General features: G+C 37.8%; 1 protein-coding gene across 6 annotated transcripts in view; it reads left to right on the top strand.

The window, feature by feature from the left end:
* tox (thymocyte selection-associated high mobility group box) overlaps positions 1-23,800 on the top strand; it is a 137,140-nt gene that overhangs the window by 76,651 nt on the left and 36,689 nt on the right. For 3 of the 6 annotated variants that reach the window (XM_042331878.1, XM_007896713.2, XM_007896712.2), the window contains exons 3-5: positions 557-682; positions 3,190-3,258; positions 16,560-16,802. In XM_042331878.1, coding sequence (XP_042187812.1) covers positions 557-682; positions 3,190-3,258; positions 16,560-16,802 — 438 coding nt within the window. The remainder of the gene's footprint in view (positions 1-556; positions 683-3,189; positions 3,259-16,559; positions 16,803-23,800) is intronic. The other 3 variants (XM_007896716.2, XM_007896715.2, XM_007896717.2) reach the window with 3 other exon arrangements.

The following is a 23,800-nucleotide window of genomic DNA, read 5'->3' as shown; positions in this document are numbered from 1 at the left end:
GCATGAGCTGGGCTACCACAACAATATCCATAAGAAGGAGCTCGGGAACTCCAGAGCAGCAGTGTAGAGGTGGAATTATCCCTCGTGCACTCAATCCCAGATTTAGATTGACCTATAAGATGCCCTTCCACTTAAGACAACCACAATCTCGACTGTACTCGTTTCATCCATGGTGACATTGGTTCTTGTTCTTTATCGATTTCTGTCAAGACAAATGTTGAGCCTCCAAGCTATTGATGTAGTGCTCAGCTGTACTTTTCAATTAAATCAACTGTGGCCAGTCCTTCAAAACTGATTTAAGGAATCTGTATTGCCGATTAAAATTCTTCCCCCTCCACACACACACACACACAATGCTTGATGGGCTTTCTTCCAATGTGTTCACACAGTTCTCTCCTTGGGAAAGAGAGAGAGAGATCTTTATTAACATTTCAGGTCAGTCTTTTACTAGGTCCTACTGGTTTATCTATCCAACCTTTGAGACAAAAGGAAGTGGGAAGTCAATAGGTGTTAATGAATACTTTTTGCATAACTTCCCCCTTCTTTTCATTCTCAGGGTTATTCCAAACATGGAGAAGCTTCGAGTCCTTGTGGAAGTGCAGAAAATCCTGAATATCATCTCCCCTATGCTTTTCCAGGAATGACACCAAAGTTTCTACTCTGTGCATCACTGTCCCAAAATGTAAGGAATTTTTTCAGCTTGCACTTAGCAGTAAGGGAGATTCCAAATCTATTGCACAAGGAAACCCCTTATGCTATTACAACATTGTAAAACACAAAAGTCTTCCGCTTCAAACATTTAGTTGTTCAGGCTGGAGGATATAGTTATTGGCGTACCCCAGGGATCTATACCAATGTATCATTTATATTCATGGAAAATAAGAGCGGTTCCAAGTGAGATTCGTGGTGTATGTCACTGATCACAACTAGCCAGACACAAAAACATGCTTTTACTCCTACTCTCCTTTCAGCTCTTCAATTGTTTCTCTATTACATTTATCTTAAAACCATGCACTTTAAGTTTATTGGTAAACTCGTCAGCTTCTCAGGTTGAGGCATGTCAGTGCTAGGGAACTAAATGAGTTTTGACAGATGAATCCAATTGGATGAGGAAACCTGCAAGATGACTTGTGTCTTTTTTTCACACAATTGGTCATCAGAATGTGGAATGTTTCCACAAGTGGCTATTGAGGCTGAGATTGTAATGGCTTTTAGAATAGAATTGAATAAACATTTGAAGAAGAAGAATATAAAGAAATACAGGAAGCAAATTAAAGAGTAGATTAGATCCAGTGGATTAGCTAGCACTATTTTAGGCTCGATGAGATGGTTTCTATGATTCTGAGAGATTCACTTCAAGATCCATAAGAGAATTCACACTGTGTTTATCATCAATTTCTGCACAGAATTCGGGTGAAAGAATTTCAGTATAAATAGAATGTTAGAACCCTGTTTATTCTGTTTCCTTCAACAAAAAGTCGCATTTATATGGCACCCTTCATGTAGGATAGCATCTCAGAACACTGCACAGTGGCGGGGTTGGATGTTGAGCAAGCAGGAGGGGAAAGGTAACCATAGGCATGGTCGAAGAGGTAGGTCATAAATTGGAATTTAAAGATAGATAAAAAGGGAGTGAGGCAAAGGGATTGAGGCAGAAAATTCTGTCAGATCAGCATCAGAGTCTTTCCTGCGTAGTTGAGAATAAATATTACTAAGAGTGAATAAGAGTCTTTATTAGATAGGGCCCTGTTTCTTTGACAATAGCTGATTCCAGTCATACTCTTGTAAGAATAAATTCCCCTTTGGAATTATTGAATGTCAGATGAATATTTAAATGAAGATTATTCATAATTTTGCCATCAAGACTCCTTTGGTGGCCTGCTGGATAAAGGAATCACCTGGTGAGCACTAGACCATACAGACAATGAAGTCACACAGGTCCCAATCTCACATAGAGCTCATCTCACATCTGGGACATTAGTTGGGATAGTACACCTGGGCTAGAGAAAGGAACATTAGTCAATTTCCCTATCTGATCACTCTCCTATCCAGAGACTCCTGCTGCAAAGTGCACACATGTAATTTGGATGAGGACAGGATTGATCTAAGTGTGATTTTCCTCAGATGAATAAGCTGCCAAGACTCATTACCAAGGCCCGCGCATGAAAAATGGCTATTTGGGTGGAACCGTAACCAAGTAGAAAAAAAACGGGAGTCAAACGCCTTCAGCAAAGACAAAAATTGACTGGGGATAAAAAGAGAATGAGGCATCAAACATTTTATGGAAATAGAGAAAAATTGTATTGATTGCAACCACACACATGCTCTTCTAATAAGATCATGGAAGGGAATTTCAAAAGAAATAGCTTTTAGGCTGTCCCTTTGTACATTAAATATATTTAGTTTAACTGGGTCACAGGTTGATCCAAAAAGGAAGATTAATTTGCATGTAGAATCAAATCAGAATATTTTACAAACGACCCAGCTTTTTTGGTCATGTCAGAGAAAACTCAGGAGTTTACTGTGTTCTACGTGCTCCATATAACGCATTGGTCGAAGTGGGATAAGCGCTATACTCTCCTACACCAAGCTCCGTGAACCTATCACCCTCGCACGGCTCCACTAGCTCCCCATCCCTCAGAGGATAAAGGTAAAAAATCCTCATCCCCACTTTTAAAGCTCTTCATGACTTGCATCTCCCTACCTCTGTGACCTGCTAACTCCATACCAACCTGTCCACTCCCACTGCTCAGCAGACTCTGTCGTGCTCCATGTCCAGCCCCCAACTTGGGTGCAAATCCTTGATTATCCAGCGCCTTGGGATGGCCTCCCGACGTGAAAAGCGCTATACAAATGTAATTTGTTATTATTGTATTCTCTTTTCAATACATTTCATGAATTTGCCTCTGTGCACTTATAACAGATGCAATTTTTAAGTAAAAATAACTAAAAAATATTATAGCTGTAAAATGAGATTATACTAGTATAATTGCATTTGGTTTAAATCCACTCTCCAAAGATTCACAGCCCATATAGACAATTGTGTTACATGTAATTTTTGGATCAAAGTAATCTCCATAGCATGTTAAGCATAACACTAGAATGATACTAGGAAAACAAAATTAATATTTCAGAAGTATGTGATATTTTTAAAATATTTTTTATTTGCTTACTCCTACTTTCTCAAAGGTGGCAACTCCTGCTGTGGTTCCACGGGTAGCAGCGGATTCCAGTACCCTGCCCAAGTGGCCATTCTTTGTACGTAAGCCTGAACAGTGAGTCTTGGCAGGCTATTGAACCACAGTCAAGCCCAGTGCAATTATTATTCAACATCTACACTAGCAAAGGGTCTCTGGATAGGAAAAACCTTGGTTGATTTTCACTCTCCCAAGCACGTGATTATTGAGGTCAATTCTGGTGCTGCCTTGGTTCAGATCAGCCAATTTAAAGAAAGAAGATCCCAAGCTTGATCCCTGGACAAGGGAATAAACCTGAGTCCTTCCTGATGTGTATAGCTCAGTACAACATTACCCAGTGTATTCACTCACTGAGTCAATAGGGAAATCACATGCTTACTTAACTGAATAGGTTAAAAAGTTAATGTTGTATAGTTTAAAATATCTTGCTGAGTTACATGTTAAAAAAATCCATAGTATCATAGCATTAGAAGGTGGTAAATAATCTCAAAGCATAACATAAAAAGGTGTTACTCTGCATGAGAGCAAAAGCATGAGATCATCAACAATCGAATATCATACAGATGTGCTTTATTTCCTACCATCTGGAATCATTTGTAGAATTGTTCCATTGTGCAAAGTACTCAGGTAAAGCACCCGGGCTGCTTAACAAAGGTCACCCTTGACCTCTAAGTGAGACAACAGAAAGATTCAACTATTTGCAGGACAGCTTTTTAACAATTTCACTGCAGTCTGGAATCAGATGCTGGTAGTAGTTTTTCTCACTCAGCCAAACATTAAAAGGATCAAATGCCATGTTATTGGATACCTTTTGTTCATTTTTCAAGCGTAAGGTATGAGTATCAGCTTTCGTAGCCACTTGGGTACCTCACCTTGCAAGCTCAATGTATCAAGCATATGTAGGAATATTGAAAACTAGTTCGATTAGAATTATTATCTTCTTCCTGACAAAAGGGAAAAACTTTTTGAAAAAACAATTGCGTGCTTGACTTTAATCTGGATTAGTAGTTGGCATGAGTGCAACTTCAAGCTTCTAAAACAACTAACTGTCTAACTATCATCTTGCTTATTTCTCACATTTATATTTCTAACTTAAACAATGCATTTTTCCCAACATTGTCTACCTGATGCCCTTTATGTAGTAGAGAAATCTATGTTTCCCACTCTGAAATTGCTTTTTTAGAGGGTTGAATGAAGCTCTGCTAAGCACTTTAGTGTTATTAAAGAGCCAGAAATGGGACCAGCTCTTTAATAACATTACAAGGCTTAAACATTTTCAATTCAGTTCCTTTGCAATCGTCTGCTGCAGTAACCCAATTTATACTGCTACCAGTGTGTCAGTTTGATTCTTGCAGCTCCTGAGGTGATTTTAGGAGTGGGGCTCAGACTTGCATTAATGCTCCTAACACCTATACTGGCTATTTAGCAAAGATTTGACATGAACACACCATTAACTCAACGGTAACTCCAATAAATAAATAGGGAGTAAGATTTTGTTTGAAAATTTAGGACAAGTTGGAACCATTTTTTTGTTCATATGTTCACAGCAGTGGTTGGCTTGTTACACCTCTACATTCTCCATATTCTTTGTTTTACTTCCTTCATCAGACTTTCACAGATTGATTGCAGCAGTGATGCTGATGCAGGCAGCCATCTGTGTCACTATCTTACCAAATTGAACAAATGACTGCAACTGAATACAAGTCCAGTATAAAATAAATACTTCTATTACATTAATGAGAATGTGGAACTCGCAGCTGGAAGTTGTGGTTGTTTCAAAATGGGTCAATATTTTCAAGAGGAAACTTGAAGCATACAGGAGGGAGAATAGAATAGAGGGGTAACAAGAGGTAAATAGAAGGGATGGAAGCTCTTGTGGAGTATAAGCACAGACATGGACTAGTTGGGCCAAATGGCCTTTTTCTGCTTGGTATCATTCAATGTACTCTATGAACTGAGATCTGTAATAATTTTCCTCGTAGAATGCTCACTGTGATTGACAGTAGTTCATTACGTAGGAAGGTAAAACTAAAATATCAGTATTTTGGGAAATTTCGTAAAATTGATAGATTAATTTGAATGCACGGTGAAGTCAAATCTCATAGTATTTTTAATCTTATGAATTTGCCTTCAGAGGCAAGTCTGACCCTGGAATCATCTTGTAATAATAATTTTCTGGTATCAAATTTGGGAATTTGGGAGTTGTTCTGCGTTGCCCCATGTAGAGGAGATCTGACTCTGTACTGAGAAGATCAGCACTGTACAATTGGCTCCAATGATATTTCACACGTAATAATAATAATCATAATCCTTGCATTTGATATAGCGCTTTTCATGTCGGGAGGACGTCCCAAAGCGCTTCACAGAACACACTGTAAAGTGAATTGACTGCATATTTGTGGGCGAACGCGGCAGCAGTTGCGCACAGCAATGTCCCACAAACAGTCGTAGATTGAAAATGACCAATTTATTATTGTTTTTGTTTTTGGAGGGATTATTATTAGGCTCTGTGTGGAGTAAGGAAACTTGCCCAAGGTTTCGCCCTGCCTGGAATTGAACTCAGGTCTCTCGCTTGCAAAGCGAGTGCTCTAACCACTGAGCTACAGGACTCCACGTAGGTGAAGTAGTATGTAAATAGTGTAATGATGTCAGTGTTCGATCACAAAGCCATTATAAATTTTAATTTTGCAATGTCCGCCACCTAAATAACAATAAAAAATGAAGGGGCATTCCTTTGTTGTCCATTGTTTTAGCGGTGGAGATTGCAGACATTTATTTCTAATGATTTTACAGAGGCGCAAGAATGTAAGTCTGACTTCATTGAGCTACTTACAAAACGATGATTGAAAACAAAACATCACTTTTCCACAAGAGCTTGCTGGAAGTCCAGAGGCATTGTAAAAACAGCAAGGCTCAATACACGGCAAGCCTCCAGTGTGTTGCTGTATTTTGAGCTTCCAGGCCACAATATAAAAGCAGCATAAGTGAACTGCCCAAGTTGTCCAAAACAAATTACTAGGACCTTATCTCAGTCTACAGAGACCCAGCCAATTAAATCTGCTTGACCTGATGATCTTTCACCTCATAAATGACAGAACTGACAGGTTTTGAGTAATCAAGTTAGTGTAATGCAGACTGACATCTCAACAAGCCTGTACACGTTACTGAAACAAGCCAACGATTTAGCAAAGTGATTACTGTGTATTGTCCCAGAGGTCTTCATTATAGAAAAAATTGCTCTTGTTGCCTTGAATGCATTAGTGAAAAGCAAACTCTTTTCTGTGGGAGATTAAATGTAGCTGAAAAATTGGCAGACTTCAATAGCTAATGAAAAAAAGTTATTATAGCAAATGATTTATTAGATTTAGATTTGTAATGGTTTTAACGTTTAACTTAAGCCCTATATATACATAATATGTATAAAACAGATAGGAATTTTGGATTGTAGCAGAATCATTTTGCTTTCGCTGCAAGTGGCACAAGGAGTGGTCAAAACATTGTTTTCTGGCAATTACATTATATGAGGTGTGATGAAAAAACATTACCAGTAACGAGGGATACAACATCCATACTGTGTGAATTGGTGCTATTACTGATTCATGTTTCAAAACAAGATTTTTTACAGTAACAGACTCCAAATTATATATCATTTCAAAGAATATTGCCGTTGTGCCATTATATGTTATGACATTTTTACAATGCTGCAGTGCAGAACACAAAGCGTGCAAATGTGCTTTATTTTCAAGTTCCAACGGCACACTAATGAGGCAGCTGTCATGTTAAATGTTGTGTATCATTTAAATCACAGGGTCTTGAGAACTGCAGTGTTGTGTAACTTGTTTGTCTCATATTTTATAAGGCTGTCTTTAGAATCAAAAGTGGAATACATTTTCCCATGTTGATCGAGTGAGCAATATTTTCTCCCCAAGTCTTTGTGCTTTTTAAAGGGGTTCAAAATGATTCTTTAAAACCAATTGTAACAAAAAATATTGTACTTGTATCTCAGTTTGATGGATACGACGTATATGTATATTAGATAGAAAATTAGGAGTATGTGCGCAATATAATGTGTTGTTACATAAAAATAGTCAGGATTTCTGATCCCTTGTTAATGAGATTGCCCACTGCCGTTCCTACAAAAATGATTCAAAAAGTTGCATGTTTAAAATATTTGTAAACATGTTCCAACCAAATGTGTAACAAGTGCAAACAAACGTATGAAGCTACTTACCCGTTTCATTTCTTCCTTAGTACCTCTGTTTAAATATCCTCCTTTTCTTTTTTATTATCTGACATTTCACTTCAGTGGCCGCTTGAGATTTTTTTGTACTGTCAAATACTTAGCTTGTTCTTTTTAAGCTAAATGTTTGCAGGAGCATTTTCCCTTCCAATCTTACTGATCGCATTGGGCATTTCTTAGCATGAAAATGATTTGTGTAATATATCAGACATTGTCAGAGCAGGTACGTGGTAATGTTGCAAAGATTAAAATGGCAATAAATGGTTCAGGCAAAAAAATCCCTATAGGCAAATATATCTGATGAAATGCATTGTGCTTAAAATTAGTTTCCTAATGCCCTTTAAAGCTTAAAACATATCATTATTATATGGTAGCCTCGCTTTATTTTTTCATAACCCAATTTTCCTTATTATTTTACGCCATAAATGTCCTATGATCAATGCAATGCCATACATTTGGTGGGAAGGAAAAATCTTAGCGACCAAACATTAGCATTAGCACAATTTGGATTTTACGTGCAGGCTGTGAGTACCACAATACAAGTAAATATCAATCCATAATAGAGTTGTAATGTTTTTTATATACGGAGCTGTGAGAGAGACAGAGAGAGACTCTGAATAAACAAGTTGATGTTTCTCGGCTGGTTCATTGTATAAATTGTGTATCTCATGGGGAAACTGTTGTTTCTATTTATGTAAATAGAATCATACAATACACAGGCATACACCAGTGTGTTACTCAGTCAAATTTCTGTTGCATTAATATTATGTAACCTAGAACACATTGGTTACTGTCTGCGTTTTCTTCCCATCATGGCCACTTACTATTTCAGGATGAGGAAATAAGGTCTAAACATCTTTTAAAACAACTGACAGCTGGGAACCTTACTTCTCTGAAGGTCCCAAATGCCTCATGTAACTAGCTAAAAGAGACATAATTCAACTGCATTGATTAGACTTGTAGACCGCAGACTGAAACATCAGCAATTGCTTGTGCTTGAACCATTGATCACAGGAGCTTGAAGTGAGTACTTTGACCACTTTGGTGGGGGCATATTATGTACTTTTATTTTAATGGTTTGATCATTATCCAAGTGGTGACCATGGAGTCTAAATTAGGAATCTGCTGTGTCCCTCTAGGAGTACATTATGTATTTGTAAACTAATTTTTAAGCACTAAAGACATTTTGATTTTGAAAACTTCTGCTGTAGGTTACAATATTTCAAACCTCAGGTGTCAAGATTGTACTTATCAAGGGTCTGTGGCATCTGTTATTGACAGAAATAATCATTGAAGGTCATAGGAGATGTGGATGGATTCATCTATAGCAGACCTATTATGATCAGATGACTGAATCCTTTTTGCTTGGTTGATCTGTCATTGCAATTAGAGTACGAGTTCTGTCTTGATCCGCAGACCCATGTCTAAATTTCCTCTCAGTATACATTCTAGTATATTAAGCACAGGCTTCGCTCATAATAGCTGCTAAAACTTTATTGTGTGTTCCTACTTATTCAACAATCTTTAAATATGCAAGTTGTACATTTAATTGCTGACCATGTTTAGTTCAGCTATGGGCAAGGATGGGCGGTGAAGGTGCCTTTTCGTTTTGAACACTGTGCCTTCCAGTTGTTTTTATTGTACTAATTCTGAACAGATAAGAGGTTCCAATATACCCTTGCCTCTCCCAGGGAAATTTTCTGATGTTGTGAGTAAATCAGCTTCCACCTACTTAAATGTTTGGTCCCTTACAGCACTCCCTTTCCCATATTTTCCTTTACCCTTGAGTTGGAGCCCTTTCCCTCAGAAGACTTGTAAAGTCTAATAGTTTAGCTATTGGATGGCATAGAGGTTGGCTTCTACTTCAAGAAACAGCAGGTAAGGATAATTCAACTCAGTCTTTTGAGGAAAGAGGGTGTGGGGGGCAAAGGCAAACTTTTAGGTTTATTGTATGTGGCAGTGTGTAAATATTGGTTAAGTAAATTGAAAGCGCTCTTGTTTGGTGACACAGATGGGGGGCAGCTGTTATTTAGGTTTATTGCAGTATTTATGTGTATGAGCACATTTATGTATATTCTCCATGGATATGGTACATTGCCTTTCCTGTGGTATAGAAGGAGGTTGTCTCTTACCTATTAACACTGGCTGTCTGTCTAACTGAGGATCCTTTTAGTGAGGGACAGACTGAAATATTCACACAAGTGTGGGATGCACAGGTTTTGTTCTCAAGCATTGTTGCCACAGGTGAAAATTCGGGTTAACTTGAGGAATCTATACGGTAATAACTCCTTGCTTAAATTCTTCAATATGCTTGTGAAATTAAAGCCCCCTTCAATCTGATGTATTAGTTCAGGAGACCCATCTGGCAGATCAAGAGACAGTGAAGTTGAAAGAGGTCTAGGTAGCCCATGTGTTGCACTTAACATTCAATTACAGGAATAAAGGGCTGACCTCATTATTTAGCAAGGGGGCCCTGTTTTTACAACTTATGAAAAATATACTCCAAGAACATATGTTTATGCCATGGTGTAAATGCATAAAACCAGAATTAAGCATCATTTTATCTGAACTAAAACCAAAAGTGACTTACTAAAGAAACAGCCCACTTGTGATTGAGTGTGATTGGAATAAGGTGATGGATCTGCTCCGGATATGCATCAACTGGTTAGTCAGATTCAGGCAGCTCATATAAGTTTAGTGAAGGAGTTTGATTTGGCAGATGCATGCTGCTTTTCTCCAGTTCACAAAAGCTACTCAAGATCAGTCTCCAGTTAGTTTCTGAATCTAACTGCAATTAACAAAGAGCTTGAAAAAGCACTGCTGATGAAAGTGACAATGTTCCTGGATTTTTTCAGTGAATCCCATGTCTGTCATGTCAATTCATAACACCTCAGCTCTGCTCTGGCACTGCCTTGGAGTCTAGGCACACGGAGAATTTGCTGTTCTAGCAATTTTCCAACCCTATTCTCAGTAGTTTGAATCAAATTTACTTTGGATTGATCTGGATTTGCATCAGTTATTGCGAATGTTATCAGTTTCGTAGACATTTAATGGCAGTCCCTTCACCCTACCTATACAGGATCACCCATTATAAGATGGGAGATGGGATGGATCACATAATAAGTGATGTCACGCACTTACATGCGTGCAGAAAGCAGGCCAGTCACTTTCATGGGATTTGGGTGGACAGATAACAAAATGCCTACTACATTATTGTGGTGATGATGTGATTTGAAGAGTGAGCATGGGATTTGGATCTTCAGGTTGTAAAATGTCAGGATCCACAACCCAATCACATTCTAAAATAATCCGTTTTATACGAGGCAGGTTAGAATGGGGCTGTCCTGTACAACAACAAATCTACATTTTATAGAGCCTTTAAATGTCAGGAGGACGTGCAAAGGCAGTGTAGTTGAGCTTCTAGAGGTAGGTATGCAACACTTTGATATAAATAGTACAGTTAGTCCTTCTGTTTGCAGGATGCAAGCAAAGCAGCATTTTCAGCCAGAGTTATTGCTTGCGTCTCTGTAAGACAAAACTGAATATGAATATTAAGAATATTAAGAAATGTGTGCAGGAAATGAAACGTTTAGACTTACAATAAGCTTTGCAGGCAAACATTTCAGAATGGTGTGAACTAAAATGGGCTAAAATCGAATTCTAATAATTTACAAAGCACAAAATTGGAATTTCCATTGAACAAATAAAAGCTGAACGCTACAAGCAGGGAATATGGGAAGAAGTTTCTTGGCCACTCAGTACAGAGTTCATTATTGTCATTATAGATGATAATAGACAAGTTTTACCATTAGAAATTAATGTTTGAAAAGGTTAATGAAATACTGGTCTTACATTTCTCAGCATTTGACAATAAGTCATAACAAGTTATTCAAACTTGAACAGATGATTGGTGAGATGATTGGAATATTGTGAATAAACTACATTCATTGGAATTGGATTTAGTGTTTAGAGATTAGAGAAATGGATTATTCCAGGAGTAATAAATTATGACGAGAGACACATCGACTGAAGTTGTTTCCGTTGGAGAAAAGATTGAAAGGAAACGTGATCCAGATCTTTAAAATGCTGGGAGTCACAGATAATGGAGATTTAACTTGGACAATAAGCACAAAACTAAACAATATGAGTATGCACTAAACAAGTTTCCAGTGAGCCCAGAGATTATCAGAAAACTTTGGGAGTGTTTTTGTTTACTCTTCCATGTAGCATTAGATATGTGGAGTAGATGCCTGGAAAAACGCAGCTAACGTTATGTTTATTAACTCGTTCAAAAATGGACAAATATTTGATGAAGAAAAAGATTGAAAGTTATAAGAAGTATAAGCAGAAATGATGTGTGAAAAGTAATATTTTTGTTGTTTTTGGAATTGGTTGAACAAGCTAGAATGATGCTAGATCAATGTCCAGCAGTTTCACACTATTACCTTTGGGCATCAAGATAAATCTTTGCAAAACGGTATCGCAAAACATTAAACAAGTGTGGTCAGACACGATAGAACAGAATGTACATGTTTCAGTGAAGAAGCGAGCTTTATTGGCCCAATAGTATTTTCTTATTGTATTGTTTCTTGTGCCCTTAGTTTAGATACCACTAACTTAAAATACATTGCCCTGATTGATTATCAGGACTATTGCCTTTTGATTTCAAAGTTCTTCTTATAGGGATTTCTTGAAAAATCTGCTTCCTTCAGTGAAAATGAGACTGTTCTGCTTATGGGTTTAATTGCTTATTAAGATTAGTAGTCTTCAAGAAAGGTAAAGATTTCATGTAACATTGGAACGATTTGCTATTGTTCATTCTAATTATTCAATTTTACCAAAGATTATTCCATTGAATTGGGACCAAATGTGTTTGATATTTGGGAGAGGAAGGTTCTCATCGAGAAGAGAGGTGTTAGTGATGAGAAATTGAGTACTTTCCTGTTCAGTGATGCCCAGCATGCTCTGCTGCTACCCCACATGAAGGGCGATATACAAATGCAAGTCATTGTTGAATCTAAGAGAATGTCTTATTTCAGGGCACACAAATGGGTTCAATGCGTCACAAAATATTTCTCTGCACCTCTGATTATTTTGCCCGCAGATACACAGTCAATCCACTTTACAGTATATTCTGCGAGGTGCTTTGAGATTTCTCGAAGACCTGATAAGGCGCTATCTCAAATGCAAGAATTATTATTTATTTTTATCTTTTTGCTAGTTTGATGGCAGAGAAAGCATGTTTGGGTGCTTTCTTTAGCCACAGAGTAAATTGGGCGAAGGCAGGTCCAGGCTCTTTCTCAGCAGCCATTATCAATGGAACCAGATAATTTTCCAATTAGATAGACTTCTTGAGCTGTGTGGTAAACAATCCTGGGAGTAAAACTTGACCCAGATGTGTTTTATCTGTTCTCTCAGATTGTTCCGTCTGCTTGTAAAGATTGGATATTTGGGTGCATCTCCCATTTTCTTTTGTTGGAAAATGGTAAAATGTTCAAAACTAATTTACTTCTTAGAATGAGTATATTTCACTAGTATTACCTACTGTAGAAGAAACTTTGGATGTGTTTATGCAGGATAATAGCCTAAGCAGCATTTTGGGATTTTCAGTTAAAAGCTGTGTAATATTGAATCTTCTCCCTCAAGGCTTGGTGACACAATGAAAGGTTTCTCATCAGATTTCATACTAGAATCATAGCTACATAAGGGAAAACATATCGCTGCCTATGCCAAATTTTGTGTTTGTTATTGTTATCCATCCTTGTAGATGTTAATAAATGTAAATACAACAACAATGCTAAGTTGCATTTATATAGGATCACATATATTATCCTATGTTATCCTATGTTATCACATAGGATAAGGTCTCAGATAGCTATATATCCTTTTGTGCCCTTGCACCTCCCTATCATCACCCTATCCGACTCTTCTGCTCATCCTCCTCAGTCACCTAACTGCTCCCTCCATGCCACCACCATCGGTGGCTGAGCCTTCCAACAAATACGCCCTTAACCTCTAAAAATCCTTCACTCTGTCTCTCTTTAAATCATGTGCCTGTGCCTACAAGTCAAATATTTAAATCAAAGATTTAAGCCTTCCCCGCTACCCATATCGAGTGCTTGATATCCACCCTTGTTTTTGTGAAAAACTCAGATCTCGTCCTATGTTAAAGGGGCTCTATAAATGCAAGTTGTTGCAAAAGCCAACAACTTGCATTTATAAAGGAGTGGGTTTCTTTTGATTGAAGTTGCCATCCTCTGTTGAGCGTGTTGACAATTTTGCAAGCATGGAGGGGTAAATGCCAAAATTACAATTGCAATCATTTCTTTTGGTTGTTAATTAAATAATTGAGGGCATCTGTAATTCCCTGTGCAAATTGTGTTTATGCATGGTGAACACAACCTGCAAATTAGTTCCCACAGTTGCTATTATTGCTTTTGTAAATGTTTGCACATCATGTGTAAGGAAGAGGTTAGGCTCTGAAAATCCCTAATGTAGTTGTAGTGCACTGTAACTTAAGCTGTTGTTTTGTCAACCCTGCTTGTCACTTAAAACATTTTCTGTGCACTTATTTGTGCTGGCATGGATTTCGCTGTGGCGCATTGATGTTTGCAACATTTACTTTCATCGGGCTTTACTTATATAGGAGGGAAGCTGTTAGGTGAGGTTGTATGTCTTTCATGCAGTAGATTCAACCTTTTAAGAAATAAGCCACTGTAAGTAGAAAAGTACGTTGGGTGTATTATATGAAATAACCTAGCCGAAGGTGGATTTTCTTGTCCTCTGTGCACACAATGAAATTCAAAACCAACTTCCTAACACATCCTTAACCATTGGTAATATGTGTGTGTATTTATACTTAATATATTTTTACAATAGCGCATTTGAAGCTCTCCAGTAATTAAACATGATGTACCTTAACAAAACATGATATGGTATAAAAATTACAGTTCATCTGGATTAATCCTATTGCTCTGTTTGACAGCAACCTGGTCTAATTTTACTCCTGCTAATTAAATCATGTGTTTCAGCTTTTACACGGTTCCGTGCTTAGTTTATTTGAGTGAAATAATATTCTAAATTCGCTAAAATAACATTTACCAACATTTACTGAATTTTTTAAAATAACAGCGATTTTTTCTTCCTTTTCAAAAATGGCTTAACAGCTTGAAAATGGCTTAATACAAGGGCAAATCTTCAAATATTTGTAATGTCATTTAAAGAAAGACATGTAGATATGATGATGCAAACTTCAGTCTATAAAACAGCCAAGTGCTAACTCATATCAGAATATTTCTATTCATCAGAGAGTTTTGTTATTGTTTTTTCTCACTCACATCCATTCTCTGTCCAGGACTGCTTTTCTTCACCTCTGCCGCGTAGCCCGCCTGCGCCCCTACCTCACTTTAAATGCCACCAAAACCCTGCCTCTTGGCTGGAACTTTCCGAATGCACTTCTAAGCTAGTCTCCTGAACACCTCAATCCGAAACTCTGCCACTCGCATCCTCACTCACACCAAACTCCTTCAGTCCATCTTCGCCAGGTTCCACTGGCTCCCTGTCTCTCAATGGATTAATTTCAAGGACCTCACCTTCTACTACAAATCCCTCCACACCCTTGTGCCTCCCCATCTTTCCGATCTCCTCCGACTCCACTCTCCTGCTCGTCCCACCCCCTCATGATGAGTTCAGTTAAACCTGTTGTGCATCCCCCACCCTACCTGTGCCACCATTGGTACCAAGCTTTGCAATTCTACACTGCCTAACTTCTGGAACTCCCTCCCTTGGCTCCTCTGTCTCACTCCCCCTTTCCCTATCTGTCTTCAAGTCTCACCTTAAAATCTACCTCTTCCTCTTTCCCCCTCTCAACCCTCGCCAGGCTCGGCAGCCACCCCCATTATAAAGCGCTCTGAGTTGTTATTCTACGTGAAGACGGCTATATAAGTACAAGCTGTTGCTGTTGTTTTACATGCACAGAAGGATGAAGTGCCTTTTACTGCATTGCACAATGACATTCATTTTCATTACACAGGCTCCAGTGGAGTATTTATTGGCCATTTCATATTTTGTTCTAGCGCCAATTTATGGTTTTAAAATGCCTTTGTAACAATGAATCCTTTTTTTAAATCATTTCAAATAATAATAATATAACAAATTCCAATTAACTTCAACCTCCTCCACACTTAAACACAATTTTTTTAATATAAATTTTCAATTGATCTTCTCATTGTTTTAGTAATTGGCCTTGACTACAAAAATGATGTCGTTTGGCATGTGCATATTGGGCTGTTGAGATTTCATCAAATATAGAATTCAATTTCTTAAACTGTAGAAACCTTTCTCATTGCTGTTTTCTTAACCTGCAAAATCAGTAATGCAAATTATATAGCATAGTAATAGTTCCTGCATTATACCATTATACAGTCTAGATAATACTTATCATGTCAAAATAAGACACTATATCAAATGCAAGAATTATTATTATTAAATATTTCCAATTAATCTTGACACAATGTGTTTGTGCACTTTTTAAAGTGTTCTTACTGTTGCTACCAGACAAATATTTCAGCTGATCTATGGCAGCAATATGCCACAAGTAACGATTAAATAATAAATATAATTCTTGAATTTTATATTTTATATGGCACCTTATCACGTCTTCGAGACATCTCAAAGCTCTTCACAGAATATACTGTAAAGTGAATTGACTGTATCTTTTTTGTGGAATGCGGCAATAAATTGCGCACGGCAGTTGACCAAATTTAATCTGTTTTGTGGGAGGGAGGTAGACTGGAGGAGGGTTTAAATGAGGGAAGAATAGTGGCCAGAACAGCTAGAAAATTCTTGATCATCTATGACATAGTGTCATGAATGTTTTAACGACCATCTGAACCGGGAGATAGGTTTAACTTCCCAACCAAAGTCGACACTTGCCTCAATGTTACACTGGGGTGTCCGCTTATATCATGAACTGAAATCCTGGCGGGGTTCTAGCCCATAAATCGCTGACCCAGAAGCAACGAGTTGAGGCAAACTGACATGCATTCTGCTTAATAATGATTGTTAATGTACAGCAGTTGTTGTTTTTAATGTCCTACTGATACAAGTATTTTTTTTTGCAGTCATATCCGGTCCCAAGCATTGGAGATGAAGACTTTGATATCCCTCCTATTACACCTCCCACCATGCCAGACCACTCCCTTGTCCACTTGTCTGACGCGGAATCTGCCTACCACTCAATCTGCCACTCAGTGCCCCAGAACGGGCTACTTCCATTCAACCCTCAGAATATGAATCTTCCTGCAATAACAGTGTCTAATATGTTGGGACAAGACGGAGCCCTGCTTTCAAACTGCCTTTCTGTGGTAGGTACTTCATTTATAATTTTGTCATGAAACCTCTCGAAGGTAGATCTCAAAAGCAATTGGTAAGTCGGCCAAAAACATTCTAATATTTATGGAGGGAGATTATTATTTGGCACCTATTTTAGTACAGTTGTAATTTTTCATGTTTAGTCAGTTCAGAACCTCTGGAAAAATTGTTGCTGAGTTAATGTCTCATTCTCCCTAATCTGTCAAATTATTAGGAACAAGGTTGAGTTGAGCAAACACATGATTTACATCATACAAAGAAAATTAAAAGTTCCTAATAATATAGGGGTAATAAATGTGTATCATCGATAATTAATATCTATTCATAAAAGATAGATAAGCACATAATACTAAGCAAAGCCTTCAAATGTAGATTTCACAAGATCACAAGAAAGATTTGCATGAAGAAGGTCCTTGGACTCATTTGATGTTATTCTTTCCGAATACCACTGTACCATTACCATAATGGTATCAAGCTGATCTTAAATGGGGTCCTTATAGAGTCCTTCTCTCTGATACCCTACCTGGCATCTTGTTCCAGCTGTTATCTATCCTCTGTGTAAAGACACATTTCCTGGTGTCTGGCCTTAAACTGCCTTTCGCAACTCTGAGCATATGTCCTCTCATCTGCTGCCTTGTTGATATATTTGAAAGCATCATTACAGATGTGCTTTCTCTATCCCATTTGGCATCTTATGGTTTCCTCTGAGACTTCTTGTTTCAAGGTTGAAGATCTGTAGCTTATCTAGTCATTCCTCGTAGCTCATCCCTTTAACACAGGGGATCATCCGTGCTCTCCTCTGTACTGCCAGACAGTTACACTTTTGATCAAGTGGAAATGATTTATGATCTTCAAGAATTTGGATTCTGTTTAGATTTTGTCATGTTCAATAACCTAAACTTCCTGCAAAATGACTGCTTTCCTAAAGTCTGAATTAAAACAATAAAACAGTCATAAAGTGCATTTTGGCTTTATGCTTCCAGAAATAATAGTCACACATAAACAATGAATATTTACGATTGTATTGTTGGAAACCAGCATATTAAACGTACTTCACTGAATAGGTTCATGATGTTATAATGCAAGCCTATCAGAGGGCAGGTGATGCTGCCGGCAGAGATGGTGTTCTCAGCTTTCATGTTTATGCCCAGAGATTGAGATTAATATCTAAACCAGAGAAAGTTGAAAAATAAATACTTTCTCTTCCTCTGACTATTGTGGCATCTCTGATGGTTGTATAATACATCAAGGCAAGCTCAGTCAAGGTTCCATTGAAGCTATCTGCAGCACAGAATTATATCGATTATGCAACCTCACTTCTGAGTAACCTCTGCTGAGGATATGGAATCAGAATGATACAGCACAGAAACAGGTAATTTGACCCATCAAGTCTGTGCTGTGTGTGGGGGGCAGAAGGTGGGAGGTCCTCACAAGAGCTAATCCAGTCCCACTTTTCTGCTCGCTCTATGTAGTCTTTAATATTCATCCTTGGCAATCATCTACCTGATACCATTTTAAGATAATTTATGATCTCTGCTGCAACTCCGATTTGAGGCAGAGAATTCCACATTCATTGTCCAGTATTTTAGTAGCCAAAAGGAGTAAAACGTGCACCTGTTTTGCCAAATAAGTGTACCATCTGAGGTTGGAGCCTGCAACCCTTTGCAAAAAGAGCAGCATGTACTGTAGTAGCACCCATCACCAGCCCTGTCTGTGTCTGTATTGTTACTGGAACAAAACTCATTGGTTATTATGGAACAATGAGTTTTATTATTCAACTTCAAGATCCTCCCTCTAGTGTTCAAGTCCATTCACTCCCTGGCACCTTCCTACCTCTCTGACCTCCCCACTCCCCAATCCACCACCCGGCACCTCTGCTCGACTGGCACCGGCCTCCTGCTCATCCCTCGCACCCTCCCCCTGGCTCGGAGTCAGGCTTTGCCACTGTTAAGCGCTCTGAGATGCTACCCTATGTGGAGGCTGCTATATAAGTCCAAGTTGTTGTTGTATTATTGCCTTGATCTTCATTTTTTCATTAGGTATTTGCTTTTGCAAGCAAAAAAAACTATTGCATGATAATCTCTCTTAAAATTACCTTACTGCTAAATGGAATTGCTTGTGCCTGCTTGGATTAGTTTCTCCATAGATCGAGCTATTTGTTGGCAGATTGAAGAAGTTCCGAACCAATGTACAACTGTAGTACCAATTTGTACTGGTAGCCGCTCCAGGCTCTAAACCCCATGGGATTGGGTTCCAGAATACTTTTAGCATTCATTCTTTGTGCCTAGCTACTATATGGGTTTACTTTTATACTCATAGCCTATTATACAATCGTTTTGACAACCATCACATCAGTAGGTGCTCAGCAGGTCATGTGAGACTAAAGCAAAATGCTTCTTCAGGTCTTTGGGGAGAACAACAGCAAATTCAAATGTAGGATGGCAGCATGAATTCTTAATATTTTGCAACTATTGAAAGGACTACCAGAATATCCAAGGAGACAGCCTTAGCAGGAAGGATACAAACAGCCCTTGATTTAATGAAAACTGAGAGGACAAATATTTTTAATACCATCTCCAAACCCTTGTCAAACAAAGCTGGATTGATGAAGAACAGATCAATTAAATACATGTATGAAGCATGTAAATAAACAAACTTAAGGCCATAATGTATCTTTCAAAATCTTCATTTTCATCTTTAAGTATTGTGCATATTTCTAATTTGTTTTTCTATGGATCAAAACGAATATTTGAAATTGAGACCAATCAAATCCCTTAAGAATGCACATATTGAAAAAAATAATATTGTAAAGTGATTGTAGCATATTTATAGCATAGAAGTGGGCCATTTGGCCCATCCAGTAATACTGAAAGTGATTACTTTATAGTGGATTTATGCCATGGAGTTGTTAGATACGACGGCAACACTTGTCCAACAATAGCTTCAAGAGATTACGACATGTGCTGAAACTGGTTTCTGATTACATCTGTAGATCCAATTAAATATTCAACATCCTACATTTATATACCATCTTTCACGTAAAACAAACATCTCAAAGTGCACCACAAAATGAGGTTAATTGGAAATGAAGTGAATGTTGTTTTGTAGGCAAACACAGCAGCTAATTTGCACCAGTTACATGCCACAAACAACAAGGAATAAGGAGCCAATTAATTTCAGTTTTTGGGGTGAATATAAGACTAAATGAACCTTTCTCCTCTGCCATGCTTCTTTGTAATAGTGGCAGGAGATTCTATAATGTCCACCTGAATCACATGACAGACATGACCTAAATCAATGGATCAGTAGAAAAAGGGTTGATGATCTGGAAATCACAAATAATAAATTTATATTTAACATCGAACGTTGTTTTGTAGGTAACCAATGTTCACCAGCATTGCCTCACTAAGAACAATGGGATGAACACTCAGATGAATTTGAATTGTTTTGGGATAAACATTTAATATTTATGTTTGGATGCACATATTGTAAGGAACGAACCCAAGACTATAAAATGTACACATTCAAATAGTCAGCGTGTGCATGTCAACATAAAAATGTCAATTGCCTTGTAGAAGCATATTTTGCCTCTAATGGTTCCCTTTGAGATAGTAAATTCAACATCTCTTACTATCAGCTTGGAGCCTTGAGAGTGCTGCCATGGGAGGTGCCAAACACAAGCATGGTATTCCCTCAAGGAGCCAAGGAGGAGCAGTTAGAATGTGTCTCCACAGCTGCCCTCTGGAATTCCCTTCACCTTGGTCCCTCTTTCCCTGTCTTCAGATCACACCTGAAGACTTTCCTCTGCACCTGTGCCTATGGTCACTTTTCCTTTCTTCTTGACTTGGTATCAAACTACGTCATTATTAAGATGATGGAGATGCTGTGATGGACTCTATATAAATACACGTTGTTGTTGTTGTTGCTCTGCATCTCTTTGCAACAGGAATCTGGGGGCAGTTACCTGACGGCTCTAATTTGGTAACTTGTCCATCACATGGAAACTTAACAGCAAGAGGGGCAGACAGATACAATGAATGTTGAAGAAATAAAACAAATGAGAAGTTAACTGCCTTCTATTTGAATTAGGGCACTCTGTGAAACTACTGAGCTCATTTGGTTCAGGCTGATCACCATATTGTACCAACAGCCACAGCTAAATACCAACCCAAGCAGAGCACCCACAACCTATTATTAAGTGCAAAAGACCAGTGAATGAAGAACTAAAGTTACCAAAACTTACACTTACAAACCTTAACAACCATGCAAGATATGGTGGGTGTCTGCTGTTACACATAGTTGGACTGAAACCAAACTGAGGTTTCCATGGGTACAAGGCAGTGTTTCATATGAATGGTGCTATCTCTTTATATGCCTTTCACTTTTTCAAGATTGCCTACATCTCTGACATTTCTCATAGCTACAGTAACTTGTCAGTGCAGACAGCAAATAAATGGTGAAACACCAGTTCTATTCAGGCTGCTCAAATAACCTCATTATATTGAGAATAAAAGAGCATAAATGCGTTGAGATTGACCAGATTATTATTTATTTTGCCCGGGTTTGATGAACGACAATCACTAAATGTCTGCACGATTGTAGTTAATTTAAAGCTGTTGCACAAAATCAAGTTTGGTTAACTTTAATGCTTCACAGGCAATGATCTGAAATGTTTAGAACTCATGGGGGGGGCGGGCGGGGGGGGAATATCACTGTTCCAGCAAAAGTGTTTTCCAAATGGTTGTACTTCTGTCAATGCCAATTTTAAATTGGGGGGATTTAATATTCTACTGTTGATTCATTGTTCCATCAAATGCAGTGGAAATGGGATTGTGGCACACTTGGAAGACTCGACAGACAATCGCGTTTTCAACTTCACTGCACACTCTCTTGTTCCTTTTCTGAAAGGATTCTGCAAAGCAATCATGTGTCGTCTCTTTTGACTAAAGATAAACATTCCATAATTAAAGTGTGCAAACTCTCTCATGACATACTATTAGTGGCACAACAATGGTTGCAAGGCATGTACTGATATGTAAACATTGCTGGAATTCTCATTAAGACATCTGTGCCTTCTGTGATCAATAATATTTATCATGCACCATACAAAGCAGCAGAAGTCCCTAATTATGCTGGTACACTGAATTAGGGACTTTAGCTGAACAATGAAGCAGATTTGCTCACTGTTAGCTGGTATATAAAGCTATTGCAACCTCTCTTCACTATGATTCCAAAAATAAGGTGTTACATTTCTGCAAATAACAATAACTCAAAGCATTTTCACCGTAGCTCTTCGGAATTTTTTAAAAACAGGATGTAAATATATTTAACGAAAATGGCGAACTGTTTTTGTTTTTGCTAAAACACTCAAGTTCTGTGTGCACTGCCACTAAAAATGCGAGCTAGTTTATTCTTTGTGTTGCTTATGGCAAGACAGCTGTGGGTTTATTTGCTGGCTTCAAGAGCAGAAAAGGTCAATTTCAATCATGTTTGTAATAGCTCATTTTAGACAACTACGTGCTGCTCTGCTTACAAAACATATTACAGTGAAATATGCAATTACCACAACTGAGTTTCCTGACGGAGAAACATTGCAGCATTATAGCATTATAAAAATAGAACGACATGCATAATGAAAGATTCCAAGATTCACCCAAGGCATTTATTCTCTTCACCTTAATGTTCTCAGTGCTAGCGGAGTATCCATTAAGAGCTACTATGAATTATGGTTACCTAGCAACGCTAGAGAGCTTGTAGCAGCAGCCAAGAATGAAATGGATGGCTAATAAAATGAATTTTCTCTGTGCATTAGTCTGTTGAAACTATCTTTTCTTGTGGAACATAAAGTGCATTTATTTGTCTCATGCATTTTTTATTACAAAATTATTTGAGTTCCAGGGGCTTGAATCGTTTTGCTACAGGAGGTATTTGATTTTAATGTGTTTTACTAAAACGAGTAATAAAAAGGCTTTGCTTGAAAGTAATGGAAAAACTGAAAGCACCGAACCATTTTCGGTTGTTCTTTTTCAACGAGAAATGAAAAACACGAATTATACATTTCATGTTTCCTGACGACCTGAATGAAAGTATTGAAGCAATTCACCCATGCCTGACTAGTTGCAGGTTGGAATATTTAAATTTTATTTTAATAAAGAAATTGAAATTGTATGTGCCTGTTGAGAGTTGAATCCAGACTTTGGTTGAGAAATGGATATCTTATTGCAAAAAGATTGTTTCAGAGAATATTTTCTTTAATACTTATATCCTTGATCCTTGATAGAAAAATCCAATTTGTTTCAATGTAAAGAAAGCAGTTAATGTTTGACGACATTGTTCATCGTTCTCATTGTGCTAAAGAGCAATCCTATAAATAAGGCATGGGTACACAGTGAAAAATTGCACAAGCGTTTTTTGATGCTCAGGCAAAATGATCAGTTGAAGTCGAGAGATACATAGTAACGCCCAAAGGGTGTGGACATTACTGCAAGAAAAACAATGAGTATATTTGTCACAGCTTTGAACCGTGAGAAACATATGCACATATCGAAACATTTCTTCTGCATCGGACAAAGCTGTTTTATTCAAATTTGTTTCCGTCAACGTTCACTGAGGATTATCCTGCTGATTAAATACAAACATGGTTTAGCAGTTTGGGTGCTATAAACTTTTTTTTCTCTTATAAGCATGGTTGCCTGAGGCAATCATTTTACTTAAAAGACATTTTTAGTACTTGTTTCACTCTCGTAACCATCATTACAGAAAATAGAAGCGAATACTGTTTGAGGCAGCAGAAATCTTTTATTTTAAAGAACCTTAGTATTTTATGGGAAAGAAAGGATATTGGAGACAAAAAGATAACAGTTGAAGCAGGCCTGTATAATCCTTGCATTTGAGATAGCGCCGTATTACGTTGTTTAGATGTCTCAAAGCGCTTCATAGAATATACTATAAAGTGAATTGACTATATTTTGTTGGTGAAACGCACCAGCCA

The sequence above is a fragment of the Callorhinchus milii genome, unplaced genomic scaffold, assembly GCF_018977255.1.
Source record: "Callorhinchus milii isolate IMCB2004 unplaced genomic scaffold, IMCB_Cmil_1.0 Scaffold2, whole genome shotgun sequence".
In the NCBI taxonomy this organism is placed as follows: domain Eukaryota; kingdom Metazoa; phylum Chordata; class Chondrichthyes; order Chimaeriformes; family Callorhinchidae; genus Callorhinchus; species Callorhinchus milii.
Note: the sequence above shows the minus strand (reverse complement) of the source record. Positions and strands in the feature narration are given on the sequence as shown.